The sequence below is a fragment of the Homalodisca vitripennis genome, chromosome 1, assembly GCF_021130785.1.
Source record: "Homalodisca vitripennis isolate AUS2020 chromosome 1, UT_GWSS_2.1, whole genome shotgun sequence".
In the NCBI taxonomy this organism is placed as follows: domain Eukaryota; kingdom Metazoa; phylum Arthropoda; class Insecta; order Hemiptera; family Cicadellidae; genus Homalodisca; species Homalodisca vitripennis.
In genome coordinates, this window is record NC_060207.1 from 181,871,744 (window position 1) to 181,894,183 (window position 22,440).

At 32.3% G+C, this 22,440-nt stretch overlaps 1 protein-coding gene across 1 annotated transcript in view; it reads left to right on the forward strand.

Moving 5' to 3' along the window:
- LOC124352837 (dipeptidyl peptidase 3) overlaps nucleotides 1-22,440 on the forward strand; it is a 39,635-nt gene that overhangs the window by 12,827 nt on the left and 4,368 nt on the right. Inside the window, exons 5-12 of the mRNA XM_046802536.1 lie at nucleotides 5,622-5,765; nucleotides 8,390-8,520; nucleotides 10,550-10,803; nucleotides 12,404-12,546; nucleotides 12,739-12,855; nucleotides 17,174-17,298; nucleotides 18,671-18,794; nucleotides 21,840-22,010. Of these exons, the coding sequence (XP_046658492.1) occupies nucleotides 5,622-5,765; nucleotides 8,390-8,520; nucleotides 10,550-10,803; nucleotides 12,404-12,546; nucleotides 12,739-12,855; nucleotides 17,174-17,298; nucleotides 18,671-18,794; nucleotides 21,840-22,010 (1,209 nt within the window). The remainder of the gene's footprint in view (nucleotides 1-5,621; nucleotides 5,766-8,389; nucleotides 8,521-10,549; nucleotides 10,804-12,403; nucleotides 12,547-12,738; nucleotides 12,856-17,173; nucleotides 17,299-18,670; nucleotides 18,795-21,839; nucleotides 22,011-22,440) is intronic.

Sequence of the window (22,440 nt, forward strand, 5' to 3'; positions counted from 1 at the left end):
ATGAGCGATATCGGCCTATAATTTTCAACACTGTGTTTGCTTCCGTTCTTATGCAGTGGAATGACTTTTGGCGAATTTCATTTTCTTGGGAAACTCTCCACTTTGTAGGGACAGATTGGTAACATGTACTAGTGGGAGAAGCAACTCACTTTTACAGACCTTTACAATGCTTGATGATATCTCATCTAAACCAGCAGAATGGTTTTACTTTCAGGCCATTTAGGACATCGCTTAGTTTCTTTTGGAGAAGTCGGCTTGAGTACTAAAAGTGGAGATTGGATGTAAAGAGGTGTGTTTTTTGAGTTGCGGGTGATGGACCCTCCAGAGGATCTCGAAGGACCTTTATTTAGTGTTTTTTTCTGCTATGGTGGCAAAATGCTCATTAAAATAGTTAGATATTAAAGTCGGGTCTTCTACAATATTTCCAGAAATTTTGAGATGATCCAGATTTCCTGCTGATTTTGTCTTTTTCAGGTGTCTCTCATTGTTGATAGTGTTCCAAATGGCTTTGGATTTGTTTGTGGAGTTATTAATATGCTGAGCACTGAAATTGCGTCTGATAGATTTCAGTTTGTTATCGTAGGTTCTTTTGTGCTGGGCAGCAGTTTGTTTGTCTTCTTCTTTTCCACTCATGATAAATTTTTCTTCAGCCTCAAGAAACTGTTTGTTTGAGTGCTCTTTGCTTCTGCATCACAGAGTGGTATAGTCTTAAAGTTGTTGTTATTCTCGATTTTTTTAGGGGACAAACCTTATCTAGACTGCTGTAATAATCGAAAGAAAATTATTGTAAGCTTCGTTGGCATCTTCTGTTTTGAATACAGTGTCCCAATTTTCTTCCGCCAGGCAGTGTTTTAGGTTGTTGAGGCTAACGATTATTGAGATGTCGTCTGACTGACGATGATGAAGTTTTCTTTCTAACTGGAAGGTTTAGTTTGCATAATTGGCCAGTATGGTCAGAAATGCCAGTGTTGAGAATCTCCACATCCATGTTCTGAATATTTCCACTGTCAACACATACGGCATCAATTGAAGAGCGTGTATTCCTGCGTGACTCTTGTTGGTGGTAGGGGTAACCTTTCCATGTTGTATGAAAGTAAAAGCTCATTCAGCAGACTGCCTTCAGGAGGTTTGCTTCAACAAATCGATGTTAATTATCACCAATCATCACCTTTATGCAGTTTTGAGATGGGAGTGTATCTAGCAACATTCGTGATGACTTGAAGGGCTTGCGTGATAGCTTGGTTGCTGTTGGTAGGGGGTCTATATATTCCCAGTATGAATACACTGAATTTTTTAGTCAGTTGGGACTGTAACTGCAGACATTTCACATACCAAAGGGATGCTGTGATGTTTCAATGTTTATTCCATGTATTTCGCTATCCAAATGTTTTGTGCTTAAAGATGGCTACTCCACCCTTTATATTGTCCTCCCTGCAAAAAGAAGAAACCAACTCATAGTTGATTAAACGAGTGTTACACATTTTGTCAAAGTTTTGGCCGTGCTCTGTAATTACAACTACATGGGGATTCAGAGAATAGAGAAGGTGATTGAAGCGGTCTATTTTGTTACTTTATTCGGTCAGCATTTTGGTGGAAGATGACCAAGGATTTTGTGGTTTGGGAGTCTGATCTGATCCCAACCTCACAGTTGTTATGATGATCCATTGTCACTTGTCTGCCTATTTCCGAGTAGAAGACTTTGGTTGTGGAATATCCTGGAAGGATATGTCACTTTCTTCCGCCCCTTCTTCTTGTAACTCATTTCTAAAAAAGAAGTTTGTCCTGAACACCTGACTGCCTCCTCCTGTTGTTCTCGGCTGCAATTCAATTGTCCTTTGCTAGTTTCCCCTGTCGATGGTGGTTGAGGCAGTTTTTCTGTTGGGGTTTTGGCTGATTCCCCCTGTCACTTTTGAATGCAGCTCAATTGTCATTTGGCTGGTTTCCCCTGTCAACGGTGGTTGAGAGAGTTTTTTCTGTTGGGGTTGACTGATTCCCCCTGTCACTTTTGAATGCAGCTCCAATTGTCGTTTGGCTGGTTTCCCCTGTCAATGGTGGTTGAGACAGTTCTTCTGTCGGGGTTTGGGTGATTCCCACTGAAAGTTCTGATTGGAGCTTAGTTGTCAAGTGGCCGTTTTTTTCTGTCCTCAGTTTTACTCTTGACACCACTATTGTCAATAAATTTTGCCAAAATTCCAGCATGGTCTGATAAGTTTGGCTGATATAAAATACAATCCCTGTTCTCCACTCCATGGTTAGTGATTACATTATCCAGACATGCACTCTTTCGAGTCGGATGTGAATTGAGACAAAATAAATCATGAGACCTCAATAAATTTTGAAAACTTTCGGCTTGCTGAGTATTTTTATTGATATCATATTAAAATCGCCACAGATAATTAGTTTTACCCTTATGTTTATTTTTCGCAAATTTAATAAAATGTTCAAGTTGATAAAGAAAAAAACATACATCAGAGTCAGGAGTACGATAGATGCTAGCAATAACAGTACTATATTATTAATCACAGCTGCAGTAATTTCAAATACTTTTTCAATACAAAAACTATTTACATTGAAACTTTTAAATTCTATACTATCCTTCACAAATATACAAGAACCCCCTCTAGTTAGGGCAGGACATCTACAATAAATGTCGGCTATTTTGTAACCAGTCGGAACATATAATAAACTTTCATCTTGGTGCAACCAATGTTCATTTAAGGTTATGACATCACAATTTAACTTATCTAATATTAGTTTCTAAGGGTAAAATTTTACTTCTCAAGGACTGAATGTTGAGATGAAACACTTTCAGGAGCCTGAAGTCTTCTGTGATGACTGATGGTGGTTTGCCACAGTCGTTGTCAGCTGATCGTTTCCCGCAGGTGTAGCTACACTTGCAGGTTGACTGTCACCAACATCCAGTGCTTCGCAGATCCTCTCCGCCAGCCACCGTTTACCATTCAGATTGAAATGCATTCCATGAGCAGTATGCAAATGTCGTTCCGCACTACTGATTCCACAAAGATCACGTTTGAGTAGTCCTTGCTCATGATTTTTAGGGCAGTATTTGTTTTTCTTATCCAACATTAATACAGACCATTCTAATAAATCATACCTGTTTTGGATGTCGACCAGTACTACTCTTTTGTCCCTAACTTGGTCTAAAGTTGTTTTAATACCTGAAAAAGAGCCTTGTCTGCCTCATTCTTCGACATGTCATTTGTGCCACAAATTATGACCAGAACATCCTGATTTTGTGTTAGTTCTTCTTTAATGTTTCTTTCATTTAATACACGATCCGTTCTGCCACCCGGAATTCACAAAACCGACTGGTGTAAATTTCTTAGAGTTTTTGTTTGAGTTCCGCAATTTCTGCCTTAGATACCAGGCCAAGTCTCTACCATGGCTATCTGCGCATATTAAAAATTTGTTTTCCTCTTGCTCTTTCATTTTGGCATTCATTGCTTTTATCTTCCTCCTCGTTGTCAACATGTCTTAAGACTTGATAAGGATTGTTACAAACAAAAACTATTTTTGTATTGTAGGCCTATGTTGAGCACAAGGAGTTGGTATAGGTGTAGGCAGTTGTTTGGATTTTCCAAGAACTACAGATGAAAATAGTTTTTCTTGGGTTGTTTTTAAATGTTGAATGCTTAGCCCTTGATATGTTGCTGTTGATTGGTGTAGAGAAAAGAGGTAAGCTAATCTGGTGGCGCGATCTCTTATGTGAGACAGTGATAAAAGAAGAGTCAGTTTCCTTTTTATTGTTTTTGTATTTCTCAAGGTTCTTCTCTAAGGTTAATGATTTCTTCTTCCTTTTTCAATACTATTGTTTCTAGGTTTATTTTTTGATTCCGTAAATTTTTAATCTCTTCACGAGCTTCAGACAGATCTTTATCTAATGTACTTAAGATGTAGTTGACATTTTCAAGTTGTTCTCTTAAAATCTCTTGATTACTTGTATTAATATCAGATTTCATCATCACTGCAATCTAAGTCATTTATTGAGCTACATATGTCCTTTTCATCAATTTTTTGTCATACATGTACTGCAAGACCATTGTACGTTTGATTTGTCAAGTTTATTAAATTCTTTAGCAGTGAGGGTTGTACATCGAAGATGAAACCAAAACGAACAATTTTACACTGTACTGCTTTAGAATTACCAGTACTCTTTTTACTTTTCCCACAAGGATATTTACCCTTCACCATAATAAGAAAGGATCAGAAAAAATACTTAAATATTATTCAAAAAAAAATAACAGTTTCACTTTTTATAAATATTTAATAAATACCCTTTTTTATAATTTCCAATTAAAATTTGTTCATACAGAAGAGTCCTAATAATATGAGAAGAGAGAAAAATAAAAACAAATAAATAAAAAGTTTTTATGCAGCAAAAATATTAAGTCTCTGTCAGGATTTGAACCACTGATCCTTGACTTATGAGGAAGTCACCTTATCCACTCAGCTATCAGAACTGTTGAAATAGGAGTTCAAAAGAGCAGTCATATGGTCACTGCCTAGTATGAAAATAGAAAACTTTCAGTTCTCAGCAGGAAACAGTAAAACATGTACCATAAAAATATTAAAACTTTGTGTTTACTGATAAAAGCTTCCTCGGGATTTATTGCTAATAAATTAATTAAATTTAGTTCTCTAATAAAAAAACTTTTATCATTATTTGCTAATTTAAAGTTCATTAGTGTTTTATTTAAAAATATAGGTTATGGTAACTGCAAAAAATGTTTTTTAAAGTTACAATTTAATTTTACTTTAGAAAAGATTAAACTTCAAAGTTTTTTGAGCTAACTATGTATTTTATAATTACCACTGGATGTAACTTTCACCTCACACTACTTTAAAAATCAAACTTATTAAATCTTTTATACACCTAATTAAAATCACATCTAGTCATTGAAGCAGGTCCAAACATCAGATGCCACACCCAACGAAAGACCATAAATAATTAGAGGCTTTTATTTGAACTTTGAATTCAACTTTCGTCATATGGAACATGCTAGTAAAGGGCAATAAATAAATAATTCAAACTTTGGATCTGACACAGAACAGATGGTACTACTGTGAGGCAATGATTAAGAATTTAGAATCGAACATGTCATGCTATCCTCAGATTAAACAAATTTTTTATCTTATGGAATTTATATTATCTGTAAGTAGCATAATTAAGGTTCGCTAAAAGTTTGCCGTTCATATCAAACCATACCTAAAGAGTTGACTAGTCCACAATCAATATCATAGAAATATATTTGTAAAAGGTACAGTGAATGTGTCATTAAGTTTATGTAGTAAAAGATGATTTTATCAATTAAACATTAGGCCTACAATTTTGAGTATGAAAGCATTAATAATGCTTCAGCAATCCTCTTCAAGGACACATAATTTCATTGTAAATTGTTGAAGTGAATCAGTCACCCTCAATCCCATAAAGAGGCTGTAATTTAAGAATTGTGATGTATATGGGTAACTTTATTGTTTCCATTTGTAAGGACCCCATCGTTAACACTTGTATTATTTTAAAAATAAGTGAAATAATCATATTCTTAATAATGAAACTATGATCTGTGAATCACAATTGTAACAGGAAGTATGATTTACAGATCAGACTGGCGTCTGCTCAGACTGGTGTTGACTCCAGTTTCATGCCGGCAGAGGCAGAGTTCCAGGGGTGTGTGTTCAGAGTGACGCGAGGAGACTACGCTCCACTCATGCGGAGAGTGGCTGACAAGCTTACATCTGCCAAGGTACTGTACTTAATTGCCATCAATATTAAGGCACTTATCATATTTAAATACAACCTTTAGTATACTGTTGTCATAGAAGATTGCCACCTGATTTAACAGAAATTGGAACATGGACACTATTGTCAACGTTGACTTCTTAAGTTTCTTCTTGTGTGAAAAACAAATGGTAGTTACTGGGCGCTAAATTGGGGTTGTTTGGAGGATTATCTAATTGTTCTTAGCAAAATGCTGTAATGAGATCTCGAGTTTGTTTGCCCAAAATGCTGTAATGAGATCTCGATTTTGTTTGCCACTTGTGGACGAACCGTGTCATACAGCAAAATGTGTTTCTCAATAAAAGTGTCATACAATGTTTTTTGAAAAAAAAATCATTTTGTCGACAAAACATGTTTCTCGATAAGTGTCATACAATGGTTTAAAAAAAAATTTAATCGACAAAACATGTTTCTCAATAAAAATGTCATAGGAAAAACTTAAAACAAAGAAATTGTGGAATGTCATGCTCATTTTCACTTTATCCTTCACATTCTGCTCCAAATCGATTGCGATCATTGAGAGTTGTCAATTCCGTTTCTCACCATAAATGTTATTTTAACTATCTTCAAGTTCTTACCCGTTTTAAAGTTCATTCCATTACTCCTAACGTTTTTTTCCATACACTTCATGATTCTGATAGTGAATTTAAACTGCTTGCAGACCTTTCACGTACAAAAATCAAATAACAGCATGTACTTCACAGTCTGCGGGATTCTCAATTGGCGGGGACATTTGAAATATGCATTAAAATGTGGAAGTTCCGCAGTGCTGTAGAGGCGGAATATCAAAACGGTACTTACTTTCAAAATATGACTCGTAATATTAATACAAACCCTTAAGTCCATAATATCTAATCATACTAAATCTAATGAAGTTTGAATGAAATACATATTAAATACATGTCCATACTGACTGAGAATTCATAGTTTACCTAGTTTTGGTGTAGTTGGCTCCTGAATGATCTGGTTTTCGCATTAATTTTATTCATTGACTGCATCTTTTCTTTATTTACTGAAATTCAAACTTTGTCTTCATCTGTGCATCTTCAGTTCTAAAGATTGTCTATTATCGTATCTGACAGCCAAGTTTTCATATTTATTCTTTATTATTCCCAGACTAACTAAAAAGTTTATATTATCCAAGTTATCTGGCTCACCAAGTTAAACTGCACCAAATGTTACATACAAAATTAAATTTTTGAAATAGTTTGGCCTTACTGTGAAGATCTAGCTCTAGTAGTGATGGTCAAATCCATTATTTTCTATACACGAATCAAATTCTAAATCTTAAAAAATATATTGCAGATCCTGGGATTTCTAATCTGCCAGCATTTTTAGCCTAAGTTTAATTTAAATATAATAATTACTGTACCAATTTGTGCTATCCTTAAACCTTATCCTGACTACTTTATTCATACAAATTTCTAATCACCCAATAGGCCAAAAAGTAACCCAAGAATACTATTCTATTTTAAAGGGATTTGCAGTTCAGGAAAATAGCTATATTTTAAAAACTAAATTATATTCTGTACCTTCTACTTTCATTTAATAGATTTTAATATAAACTTTTTGAATATATGTATTTTATCTAAAAAAATAGGCATATATTTTGTGTTGTGTATAAAATGTATTTTCAAACCATTCCTAGCCAGAAAAATAATCATACTCATATTTTATATAAGAAATATGTGTCAAATATAGAAAATATGAACTACAAATAAAGTACTATTGACAAAACTATGCTAATTTTTTAATTAGATTATTTATGGTTTTCAAACACAAAGATATGTTTTAGCGATAAGTAATTTGCAAACTTCCGAATAGCCAATAATTAGTAATATGGCTAATCTTGGCAAATTCAATTGTTGAATTATGTCGATCGATTTCTGTATCGGAATCGTTTTTGAAGATTCAATGAATTGACATTACTAGTCTCCGCTTAACATATGTTAAACCGAAACTATTGAGTGATATTTCGATGCAATATCACTCAATATTGCCTTGGGAGTTTTTTTCTCTTTATTTCTCATAGTTATGTATAGTGTAATAGTAGTTGTAGTTGCATATGTATGTATTGTTTATGTGTAAGTAAATGTAATGTTTTTTTGGTCAGTCTGTACAATATTATAAAAATCGTATCTGTCATTTTTATTTGTGAGCAATAAAGTTTCTTTCTTCTTCTTCTTCTTTCTTGCAGTGGATATTTAGATATTACCTATTGTGTAAGCTAAGCTAAAATATTTTCACTTACAACATTTTGTCTCTTACCTTTTTAAATTTACTTCCTTTAATTATTTCTTGTTGCAATGAATAGTGAGGTACTTTGGAAATAAGAGATGAAGACAAGCCATATCTCCAGGTGAATGAGGAAAGTTGAAGTGAATAGTGTTGTAGATGGGTAAAGCAGTTGTTTCATAACTTTAGCTAAGGGGTTGTTTTGGATATTGTAATATCCTACTCCATCAGTTAAAAAATAATGTTCAGGTGCTATGTAATGAAAAATACTTTTATTTACAAATAAGTCAGTAAATTGTTTCCACTAGCACAATTAAATACATTATTTTTTTTGTAATCAAACCATATGTTTAGGAATATGCTGCTACTTCTTTTGAGCAATTGATGCTGCAAGAATACATCAAGAGTTTTACAACAGGCAGTTTAAATGCACACAAAGAAGGCTCTAGATTCTGGATTAAAGACAAAGGTCCTATTATTGAAACGTAAGCATGTGTAGTAATAGCAGTTTTAATAATTAACCCTTCGTTCACTGAAGGCAAGTTGTATAAAATTGCTCTAATGCTCAATAAAAAATATATATATATTTTTTTTTTTTTTCAAAGTTATATTTTTTTAGGTTTATTGGTCTTGCAACTGATGAAACATGATAGTTTTTGTATTGCTTTTATTTTATTTACATATGAGTACATATACATGTAAATATACACAGCCGTATATAAAGTCCAATAAACTTTTCTGAAAGTAGCAAAAGTTAGCACAACAGTAATTTATATTATTTATACCAAATTAGTAGATAATGAAGGGAACAAATCCATGACAAATATGGAATATTTATAAAGAACATAAAATGGTACAAAAATAAAAAAGTCACACTAATATTGGACTTGTGTGTGGTAAATCTCAAAACACTCATCAGGGTGAAGGGTATGCTTGGCCTCACATGTTTTACATTGATATATAGTTTATCACATTATTGATATGGATAACCTCGCACAACAGACAGCTAAAGCAGTATAGCAGGTTATAAACAATAAACAACAATACACCGCGGCCGCCGGCAGCTGACTGTCACGCGCAAGTATTTCCGCTTAGAGCGTACAGCTTGCTCACTGGCGATGGCGCGGACTGACAATCAAACAAAAGCTTCCGTTGTGATTGGTCCCAGCTGTTTCGATGAGTCACGCTTCACATTGCATCATATTAGAACACTAAATATTCACTCTCAAGGATTCTGGCGGCAATTTGTAGAACTAACGTAAATATATTGCGTTTTCAGGGGATTCCGCGATCTATTCCGCTTAGAACGTTTCGAGTTAGATTTACTCGGCGGAATATTGCGCTTACAGCGTACAAAGGGTTAAAATTAATTAACAAATAAAGAGTGATTTGTTGTGACTTACAGTTGAGTAAGTTTGCCACTGATAGTACACATTTTAGTCTAATGGTCATGAAGGTTGAGCCACGAAACCATCTGTAGGAGTTAAAAACAAGGAAGTGACTTGAACATGCTTTTTTTATTAAGAACCTAGTTAAAACAGCTTATGAGCTGACTCACAGTTCCATCCACAAATTAACACATTTTAAAGCACCTGAGACCAATTTTATAACTAGCTGATATATTTGATTAAAACCCAGTCTCCATAATGTTTATACAAATTTTATTGTGTTAGACTTTTAGAAATGATTAGTTATAATATCATATTAATAACATTAGCTTCCTAAAAATTTACAGTACATATTTTTATAAATATAATAATAATGTACATACCATAAAATAAATAACTACCAAATTGTTTGTATCTTAAAATATTTTTGTTCTTGTAATTGATTATATTGTATGAACTTAAAAATCAATGGAGACAAAGTTTAAAATGCAAAGTTGATTTGTTTTGAATATTTGAAAATATATATAGGGAAATTAAATAATTATTTTAATTATTGAATTTGAAATTAAACTATGTTAATGATATAATTCTCTATTGGACAGGTTAAATTAACTAATTTTATTCTAACCACAGTAAATTGAGGATTGGATCCAATTTCTTTTAACCGAACTATTTTAGACTGATAAGCTAATTTAACTGTTCTGTATTTATTTTGTAATCAGAATCCAGAAAATCTTTTGCTCAATTGAATCATTATTATCTTACATTTTCTATAAAGCTGAACTCTAACATAATATTGCCATTGAGTATTATTCAATGACAGTTATGCGCAAGAAACCTCAGGATGTTACAATATTAATTGCAGTAAAGCCCCCAATCAGGCTAAGCCTTGGAGGATTAAATATTTCTCACAATATACTTATTAAATGTATGTATGTATGTAAGGTGTTGTTTGAGAAAATAAATTTCTTTCTTTCTAATTGTATTTTTTTCATTTTGGCATTTTTTATATGATTTGTATTGTTTTAATTTCTTAGGTATCTTGTTATTTAAGACTATGATTTATAATACCTGTTGTTGTTGATTCAATAAATATGGAGATTGAAGGGTCTATCATTGTGTACAGGTATATTGGTTTTATTGAGACCTACAGAGATCCCTCTGGGCAGAGGGGAGAGTTTGAAGGCTTTGTTGCGATGGTGAACAAGGAGATGTCAAAGAAATTTGGTGCCCTCCTAGAGTCTGCCCCTTCAATGTTGAAAAAATTGCCCTGGCCTTCAACATTTGAAAAAGACACGTTTCTGAAACCGGACTTTACATCGTTGGATGTCCTTACATTTTCAGGATCAGGGATTCCTGCAGGGATCAACATTCCTAACTGTAAGTAAATAAGGTTGCTTTGTCAGTCTCACTAACTACAAGAAAGCACACATTTGACTTAGATGTGGTATTTCTATTAATTTCCACAAAATAATGTATTTTACTACTCCTTAACCCTAGTACTGCTGAGTCCATGCAAAACTGTTTCAAATTTTGTATTCATTTCTGGCAGATTTGATGAAAAACTAAAATACTAATAATACTGCAGAATGCATAGTGTTGTAATATATTACTTTCCCCCTAAACCGATGTAGTTTTGGAAATACTAAATAGATAATTTATTTTTGTAAAATTTCATTCAACATTTAAACTTTGTTAGTACAAACAAGCCAAAAACCATTTATAATCTTAATTGCAATTGAAATATTCACCCAACACATTAAGTTATTGTATTTAAGCTAAAAAATTAATTTTATTCTTGTAATTTATGAGACATATTGTATTTCATCAACACTAACATAATATCATAATTAAAATTTTCACTTGTGTTTTTGAGGAACTCTTTAAAACTTGTATGTTTGTTTATACAGGAATCTAGGGTACACAAACTGATACATTCAGTGTTTTAATTCTTAGGTTTATATGGCTGGTGTCATAACTAACATCAAAGAGTCATAACAAAATCCTTTTTTTTTATTTACATGAACAATATTTTATGCATCAGTCTCAAATGGAAAAAAAGCATTCTATACAGAACACAGAATCTTTTGTTTCCATGCCTAATGGCTGAATCCTTACAGATCTGAACTTCTTTAATCAAGATTTTTACGTCAACAGCCTAAAAACTAATTATAAAAATATAAATATCTTTGCAATTACATGACTCCAGGGTATAGATTTATTTATTCACCCTTTTATGAGGTTTGTACCTTACAATGAGATAAATTTATTGCAGTTTTTTGGTACCTTCCGTTGTATAAGATTGAAAGTTTCATAAACAACTTATTCTGGGAATGAAAGTTTAAAATAACCTGTATTTTAATTCTATTTACTGATTTAAATTTGTCAAAGAAAATATAAATAGTTTTGTTAAAAACATCTATTTATCCCCTGTCAATAAAAAAAATATGGATGGGTTTTACAGACTTTTATGCGTTACTTTAATTCTTCTTTTCCAAGAAAAATTTTAAAAATATCTGGATAAAAATTATTAGGTAAAAATGAAAGTGGAGAACAAAAGAAGAGCCTTACTAAGAAAATTAGCTATATCAATAAAAAATGCAGAATTTTTATCAACTTTAACAATTAAATATAAAAAAGTTAATAAAACTAAAGTTTTTTTTATGAGCGAATTTTGAATTCAGATAACATTAAACAACTTGTCAAATTTTATACTCAGAAATTTAAAATAAAAATGTATACAAACGTAAAAATATCAAAATTACTTTAGATGGGAAAACTATCTCAGATTCTGTTAAAATAATTGGTGCTTATATGCAACTATGATGGTGGACAATGTTAATCCTGAAGAGACCAATTATGCTGATATTTCCAAAGCCCAACTTGAAAAAAAATATATGTTTTGTAATATAAAGTTTATTTTATAATAAACAAAGCCATAAATTATAATTTTCAGAATAAAAGTAAACATTTGTTGCAGATGATGAAATTCGTCAGAATGAAGGTTTCAAAAACGTGTCTCTTGGAAATGTCATACCTGCAAGTATAATGGGTAGAAAAATATCATTTCTCAGTCCAGAGGATGAAGCGTTATTGGTCAAACATGCTGTTGCTTCCTTTGAGGTCGGTATATTTACTTACATTTAGATATTTATGATACTTGTTTAGTGTTAGCTTAGTAGCTGTGTATTTCTTGTAACTTGAATAATTGTCATGAGACATGGACAAAGATATAAAACCGAATGTTACAGCCTTTATGTGATAAATTTCAGCAATAGATTCTTGATAGTACTAGTATTCCTTTGTATGTTTTAGGTACAAGTTGGTCTACATGAACTCCTTGGTCATGGAAGTGGAAAACTTCTGCGAAAGGAGTCTGGTAAATTCAATTTTGATGAAGAGAATCTGATAAATCCTCTAACCAAAGAAAAGGTAAATATTTACTTGCAGCTTAGTTAACCTTGATATGATAAAGTTAGAAGCTTAATACGGTGATCCTTTTAGTCGATAATAAATAAGAGCGGTTCAATATCAGAAAAAATGTAAAAAAAGTAGAGGAGTACTTTTAACTCTTTTTAATCGGTTGGCACAACGTTACAACCAATAAAACTATTGTGCTGTGCTAAAAGGGTTAAAAAACTCTGTGTAATTTCCGCAGGGTTTATATTTTTCTTTTGTAAACAGTCATAAAATGGCTACTACAATAAATACCTGGTTGTTTATTAAAGTCAATAAGATATAATATATTGGTGACAGTTTGTTACTTTTAAAATTTAATTGTTATAAAATCTATGAGCTAATTTAATAATTTGAAACCTAGTCTGAGGTTTAATATACTCTTTATTGTTATGTATCAACCATCAATGCACCATTACTTTAATTTAAATTGTATTAATTTCTTGTTTTAATTTATTATATTTACATTATTCCGGCTATATTTGTGAATTGAATAAAATTGTTTTCGGATTTTTTCAGACTGATTATAAAAACTTGCAGTCCACGTAGCTCCTGAACCATTAGAGATATAGAAAAGCTCTCAAAAGCAAAAATGTCTTATTTTGTAGTGTAGAATCTAAAAACAACATAAAATACAGGGTGTTCCATAAAATATTTTAAAGTTGGCCGCCATATTGGCAAAAATTATGAAAACTTCCAGTCCACGTAGCTCCTGAACCATTAGAGATATTGAAAAACTCTCAAAAGCAAAAATGTATTATTTTGTTGAGTAGAATCTAAAAACAACATAAAATACAGGGTGTTCCATAAGAGATTTTAAAGTTGACCGCCATATTGGAAAATGGCGGCCATCTTCAAAAAATTTGAAAGTGTATCCCTGAGTGAAACTTAAAATTGAGCAAGTTCCAAATTTAAAGTTTGTAACACTATTTATTAGTAACATACAGATCAATGTCTACCAAAGTTTTCCATATATATGGCTGAAGATATTTTACCAAGTCTACAAACCTCCTCAAAGTCTAAATTAACAGCCTAAACCTTGGTCTGAACTACAACTTTTCACTGTATTTCTCAATTTGGATTTAACAATCCTACCCAATCACAAGATGGACTACTCTTGCCCCATTGACTTCAGAGTCTAAGCCTGATTCCGTTCCGGTTGAGATCATAGTGTGGACTGACAAACTCTTAACCTTCCCTCTTCCTGAATTTTTTATAATTGGTTATTGATCGAATTAAGTTCTTCCTCATGATGTCATAGGTGTGGATAGGTACGCTTAAATCCAAAAATTTTAAAATCAATCTAAAACCTATGAGACCGGGAAAATATTACCATAATACTGGAAATGGCTTCCGGTCTCTTAGTACACCATCTAAAAGTGTGATGAACTTTGACATATATGTGTATATATTATTGTTTCTTCTTTTACAAAAAAATTTCCCAGAAAATATCACAACATTTTGTTATGTATTTTAAATATTTGTATAGTATTGTTTAAAATCAGAAAAAAACAGGATATGTTTAATTTTTACAAGATTTATGGTTAAAACTTTTTTTGTGTGGAAGTCCTGAGATCTTGGAAAGATATACCATTGGCCATAACAATCAGACTTTCATATGGTTTTTGTTTTCCTTTTTTTTTTTTTTCTTTATTTGACATATTCATAGAGAACAGCCATGCGTCAATATTAGATAAGGTTCAGTATAAATTTGTAAGTTGAATGAGGTATTCAGGAATTCCCCCTCCGAGTACAGTAGAACGCTCCGAGTACAGTAGAACGGTCGATCCAGAAGCCATGCTGTCAGCTGTTTCTTGAGACGCTTTGGATGTTCCATCCTTAGGTGCTCTGGCAGGTTATTGAAGAAGAAGGCACCTCTGTAGGTAGGGTTTTATTCCGACAGACTTAGGTGGTGTTGGGGAAGTGAGAAGTTTGCTGCATGTCTGGTGTTATACTGGTGAAGATCTCTGTGTCTCGGCTGCGTTGTTGAGATGGTGTGCATAATTCTTTCCCTGATGTAAAGTGAAACTGCTGTTAGAATTTTCAGCTCTTTAAAAAGTTCTCTGCAACTGTCCCGATAGTTAAGATCTGCTAGGCATCTAATCGCTCTTTTCTGCTTTAGAAGCACCCTTTCTAGGTTGTTTTTTGATGCTCCTCCTCATGTTGCAATGCCATAGCTTAGGTGGGACTCGAAAAGGGCAAAGTAGACAATTCTAACTGAGTCCGGGCTGCTACTTGCTTGATTCTGCGGACATACTTGCTTGATTCTGCGGATGACATAGAGGCCTGAGCATAGCTTCTTGCAGAGTTGGTCTACGTGAGGTTTCCAGGAGAGCTTTGAGTCAATTATGATGCCTAAGTATTTTGTGCTGTTTTGTGTAAGTAGTCCAGGTAGTGATATGGTTGTGTTATTGCGTCTGGTGGTGAAGGTCATCTGCACTGTTTTGCTTTCATTTAAAACTAGGTCTTTGGTGGAGCAGTATTGTTTGGTTCTCTGGAATTGTAAGTTTGTTTTCTCTTCTAGCATTTCAAGTGTTCTGTCTGTAAACGTGAGGACAGTGTCGTCTGCGTACATAACGGTGTGTCCATTTTGTGCTATCCATCCTGGCATGTCATTTGTGAGAAGCAGAAATAGGACTGGTCCCAGTACCGATCCTCGTGGTATACCCCTTTGTATATCAGCAGTTCTGGAATGGGCCTTGTATTTGTTATGGAATTATGTTATGGAATTTGTTGTAGGCTTCATTTGTATCATGAGTTAGAATCACACTTTCCCAGTTTTGTACCTGTAGTTGTATTTTGAGTAGATCTATTGCTTTTTTGTTGAAAATTCGTTTTTTTTTCTTTAATATTGTTTTTGGCAGGTTTTTTGGTGATTACTGTGGCTAGTTGTGCTGTGTGGTCTGATAGCCCTGATACTATAACTGATGTCTGTATTTGTTGAGGGTCAATGTTTGTACATATCCAGTCTATTGATTTTGCTGTGTCTCTGGTGACTCGTGTGGGCGGCAGGTTTAGTCTTGTGATGTTGAAGGGTATTAGGAATTCCTCTATTTTTGTTTTTTCAGTGCTGTCAACTAAATTGTTCACGTTGATGTCACCCATTATTACTATTTGTTTACCAGCACCAAGTGCTCTGTCAAGTTGATCTGAGAGGATGTCTATAGCTTGTTCTAGGTTTCCGCTTGGTGGCCTGTAGACTCCCAGCACTAGAAGTGTTTGCCTGCTCAGCTTCAGTTCAAAGAGAGTAGTTTCACAGGTTAATCCTGTTTCCTCTCTATTTGTGCTTATGAGTGACACATACTTTTCCAAATTATTTTTCGCATAGTCAACCACTCCACCCTTGACATGGTGTTTCCTAGAGAATTCTGGAAAATGACAGGATGTCATTTTCATTGAGTTCTGTAGCACCAATGTTCTGTTTTTCCACTCAACACAGGTTTAATACACAGGCAGCACAATTGAACTGAATTTCGTACTACTGATTGGTTTTATATGGCATTTTTGTTGTTAATGCATTAATATGGAAGTTGTCTTGAGACACATCTCTCTAGATAGCAGTTTGGTTTCCCTCAAGTGAAAATTAATGTTCTACAGCTCTATCTACAAGATATGTTCAAATGACAAGTAAATAAGTCCTGTCATTTAAACTGTGTCCATTCCTGATAGACGAAATGAGCTGTCTGATTTCAAGAAATAACCTTCTTTTTATCAGTGGTAATTATTTTATTCCCCTATTGTCTCATACTCCTCAAGTTAGCTAGCCTCTTGTGATGTATATTATTATATTCTCGTCTTAGTAAAATAATACAACAAATGCGTAATTGATGGAGAAAAAACAACAAGTAATATTATTGTAACAATGTACCAGTGATGTTGTGGAACTTACTAACTCCTTTCTATATTGTTATTTTCTAATAACATTACTATTTTATAATATTGTTTGTAAATTTTTAAAACAGTTAATAAGTCATAGTTAAGACAATTTTTAGGCCACAATGTTTCGGTTTAGGTTGTAGTTGATATTTGTTGTGGTGAAATTAGTCTTACCTTTTTGTTGTATAATACAGCAAAACATGATCTGAAATTTCAGTTTTTTTATTATTTTTAATATGCACATTCCAAACCTTTGTGACCCAATCATCCAATTAGCCAATTACTCGGCCAGATGAGACTAGAATCATCGGATTGAAACAATCTTGGCTAAGTATTAATGAAGCTACAGTTTGTATTTGAATCTGAGATCCAAATTAATGATAACTCTTATCTTCATGGAATGGATTTTTTGTTATAGGTTGCAAGTTGGTACGAGGAAGGTGAAACCTACGATTCGCTGTTCGCAAGTATGGGCTCAGCTTATGAAGAGTGCAGAGCGGAGTGCGTTGGTCTCTATCTCAGCTTGGAGCCTGATGTCATAAAGTAGGGGAATGCATAATATGCTTTAGTAATAAGTGTAGATATTGCTATACTTTATAGGAATGTGTTTATGTATATAGAAAATAAATTGGCCTATACAGTTTCAACACCTTCCATCCATATGTTGGCCATTAGCCAACAATGTATTATTTTCGGATTTTAGTACATTTTTTGGATGGCTATATGTTTTTGGTGCAATTATTATCGGTATTATGGCCCAGTCAAACTCCCTGCTTGGCACTGTCATTGGATCAGATCATGCTACGGAATGTTTGCTAGTCTGGTTTTGGCACGACTCAAGCACTTGTGTTTTCTATCCCGGTCTCGAGCTGGATGTCTAGCTATCTGAAGACTAGATTGCACAACTAATCTGCAAATGCTCACTCATCATACCCTATACATATTGAGTTCGAGCATTTCTGTATTGTGTTTTATATTATTACATTCAGTGTTGTTTAGATTTCTTAAATAATGCCACCGTGGCATACTGTTGTTGCATAATAATTTATGCAATCACCCTGTGAAGTGACAATTTCCTTTGATTTGTGTGGTTTTGTTTGGAATCATGTCACACTTAGTTCTTTCAATATTTTAAATTGATCATAATGAAAGTTAGCAAGCCGAATACTTTTCAATCTTAGAGAATAAGTCAAAGAACCTTAAAACTTTGTATTAATATGACGTGTCATAATTTACCATACAACAAAAAAGAAAAGAAAATTGTTTGCCTAGAAAATCAACTTTTTATACTTATCTGACCAAAACTCTGATACAAGGTTATGAAATAAAAGCACCATTTCATGAATCTAATATCTTATTCATTCTTTGTTTGAAGGTTATTTTTGACAATGGAAGGATTGTGAAGGAAACAGGATTTTTTCGGACATTTGCCATCGTTCAGTGAAACAAGAAATCATAATTAGTTATTATATCTTATTAGTTCTAAATGCATGTTTAATGTAGTGGGGGCGTATCTTAAGCAGATAACAAATACATTAACCTGAAAACAAAATAAACAGCATTAATAATTCATTAAGAAATGATAATCTATAATCTCTACTCTTTCAAAACATTATTTTTAGTCAATATATCAGTCTGTCATCAATTTTAAGGAAAGGAAAGACAATAGGAAATTTCAGTTTTATTTGCTGTTATAGCTTGATCTCTTTCAAACACTTGATCTTAATAATATCAATATAAATTTGGTCATATAAATTTACAAATACACTAATCATGTGTAAATTTAAAAACGTGAATGGAGTATACTGCTGTATATATGAAGCAAGATAATGCTGCAATAAAAATAACATGTCAATTTCATAAGTTAGCATGATTTTACTTAAAAACAAAAACCACTAATGTGGATTTGTGGCAGAATCTTTGGCCATGAGGGAGAAGTGGCTGATGAAGTGATCTACACAAACTGGCTGGCCATGGTCTGGAACGGCACCTGCAAGGCATTGGAGATGTACCAACCAGCAACCAAGTCTTGGCTCCAGGTACTGTTCTGAGGTAGCAGCAAGTATACCGATTATCTCACCTCGGACAGAAGAATTATTACTTGAATGCTTTTAGTGCTCATTGAGTTTAGATCTGTACATCTTTTCCTTTGTTCTGTTTACTTTCAATTCTTGGAATCATCATTACTTTTTCACTTTATTGAGTAACCACAGAATCAACAGTTTAATTGGGATTTTCTATCGATACCTGAATAATCGAGCGTTAACTGTGATTTAGCTGCAAGTAGGGTTATATGGATTCTTGATATACAGTACTTTTCATGAATGACACACTAATGAAAAGTAAAATGTTTGTAAAGTTAAAAGATAAAAATTCGTTATCAAAAGATGTATTAGTAAAATAAACATTCATTATTGAAAGAAAAAGAGTAACTTTGTAATATTGTTTTTGTTAGTAACAAAAACTTTATTTTAGAGGGTTCCTTACCATACCACAATGACATCAGAGCTGTATTTCTTGCTACCATATATCTTCTGTGTTGGACACTGCACTTCAAATTATAAAGTCATGAAATAAAATGTTATTTTTAAAAATTGTTAGTACTTTTATTATATAATGTGAAATTTTAAAAAACCCAAAATATAAGATTTCTCATCTTTTCACATTTTAAGACTAGATTAGACTATTTTACATTTTTCTACATAGATGTTAAAATGAATTTATAAATTTTCTGAGATAACATAATAAACATATAAAATGTATCTGCAGTACCATTTGCCAGTTTCCTTTTTTTAATTAAAAAAAAACGATCCTATCCAAAATGATATATCAAAATGTAGTAAAATCCTAAATAATTGTGGATTTTTGTTAAATTATTTAGCAGAGTAATAAACATCTTGTACGGAAAATTTAAAAAATTTGTTTTCAATACAACTTGTTTTGGAGTCACGCTTGTTGCGTTTTCTGTTAAAGGTAAGATCTGAGTTCTAAATATTTGTGGTCTTTTATTGGTGGTACCATATAGTTATTTTTCAATGATATTTAAATTTTGAATAATTGAGTCGAATGTCACAAATCCATATTATATGTAATCTATTTTTTATTAAAATTCAATTTGTAACTCAGTTTATTTACAAAATCAATAATGAAACTGTTTATTTACTTGCAAAGTTTTTAACTTATTAAGTTCGTGAAAAATTTGTTCTTTGAATGAACTATGACTGTTTAAAAGTCTTCAAATCAAAACCATCTAAACTTTCATTTCTTCCTATTGAATGAAAATATGGGTTTCTATTTTTATATAATAAAAACCAAAAATAATAAAATAATAATTTGTTATTAAATTATTAAATTTTATTTTAAATACTTATGTATGAAAATTATTCCGGAAGAAGGAAAATCATTGCAACATAAGATACTAAAAGATACCAAAAGATTTATCACTAATTTGCTTTTTCACCTTTATTTAACATGTAACTCACTCAACAGTGCACTGCAATAAATTCTTATAAATCATTCCTATTCTTTCATTGTGTGGTTGATAAGGTTAGAATAGAAAACCCTTGGATATATACTTATAACTCTTCTAAGTAATTTATCCAGCAATTAAAATTAAATTGTATTTATTTGAAATAAAATTTGATAAATTTGCCATTTTAGGTAGGACTAACATAGAGAACTCTAATTTGTACCATTCTTAATTTATTATCAAGACCTTAAACGTGAGTCCTCACAAGTAAGGCGATTATATTTTAAATTGTTGTGTTTCTTACTCTACTTTTTAGTAGGGGACAAAATTGTTCCCTTGTGGACAATTTATATGCCTACATATTATTACATGTTTAGACACTCTACAAAACTATATTTTATAATGGGCTTTCCCCAAAATTAGCACAAACCTTACTTTATAAGCTATATTTTGATGAGCTCCTTAACCCTTTTAGGACCAGCTGTGCGATTTATAGCTGGTCATAACTTACGCAAGAAGGACCAGCCGAGCGATCTATTGGTGGAATTTTAGAATTTTTTGTTACATATATTCATGATTTATAAATCACAGCAATATTATTTTTGTTTTCTATATGTATCCCTTTACTTGTTTATTTCATCAGAAAGACATTCGTTAGCCTTATATGTCGTTAGCCTTATGCAGGTATGTTTGCAGCTTTCTTTTCTAAGTAGGCTATAAGGTTTTATCTGTAATCATAATAAAAACTTTGATTTAGCAAATGTGCCTAATTGGATTGTGTATTCACAGATTATTTATTTAAAATACTAGAGCTTTAAAATATGGTACATATATACAAAATATAATGTTTACCACGTATAAAATATTAAAAAATTGAATGGTTTTTCAAAATCAAATTTAAATTTTCAGACATAAAATTTATTTTTTTTAGACACACACACACACCTACATTTGTATGTAAAATTTTGTTATAGGTGTAAGTATATATTTTTCAGTAGAATAAATTATAAGTAAAAATAACACCTAAAACCAGAGCTTTTGAATAAATAATTATATAGATATGATTACTTTCCCAAAAGCATACAAATCACACATTTTTCACATACACAGTTTTTTGGAACATGGACCAGAATATAAACAAACATTTTTTTACACATAAAATGTTAGCCTGGTCCTAAATGTAGTTAATTAAAATTAACTAAATAATTTAATAAAATTTGTTATTCAAAGTTTTTTTAGTAACATTTTTAAAAGTTTATGGTTTTTTAATAAAGGTACAAACATTCAGTCTTTTATAACGTGGATGGTTGAGATAAAAATAAAATTTCAAACATTCAATTTTAGATATGCGCGCAGAACATTACAAAAGATTTACTAAAAAGTAAAGAATTATTATGTTACTGTTTAAGTTGTATAAAATTAATACTAAAAGAAACTCATCTACTAGTTTGACTTTATATAATGTTTTTACTACATCTAATAGTGTTCTATAAAAGTTTGTGTCTGTTTATTTTATATGAAAGAAACTATTTTTTCCTATTACCACCCAATTTGGTGATGGCTGTCGAAGCAGAGTTTGAACTTCTAACTTCTCATACTTTATGTGTTAATACAGGCTCATTCACAAGCAAGGTTCGTGATTCTGCAAGTGTTGTTGGAGGCTGGTGAGGGACTGGTGACTGTGAGTGAGACGGAGCCAGGACAGAACTTATTGCTGACTCTGGACCGCAAAAAGTTGCATACTGTTGGCAAACGTGCCATTGGTGATTTCCTGCAGAAACTACAGGTGTGTTCTCTTTAATTCTGGAAATTACGTTTTTACTCTTTACAGTTGTCAAGGGTTCCACATTTTACAGACTTCAGTTTATATGGCAACTTCGTAAACAAAATGTTGCTGCATGATGATGAAGATTTTCTTGACCTAATTGTATTCAGTGATAAATTGACATTTCACTTAAGTAGACATTTCCACATCTGAAGTCAACAAATCCCCATTAATACTAAATGTTTACTTACCTACTAACTTAATGCAGTACTTAATGTTGAAGTGCAATTTAATTTTCCAATTTTTTTGTTTTCTAAGAAGCAGTACAAGTGAAATCAATCAAACGATAATAGTAATACTACATTAAATTTACAGCAATTGATTTATTTGCAATGGCTGTCAAAAAGTTGTCATTAAGATATTTTAATGTATTATCAATATTTGTAAATTT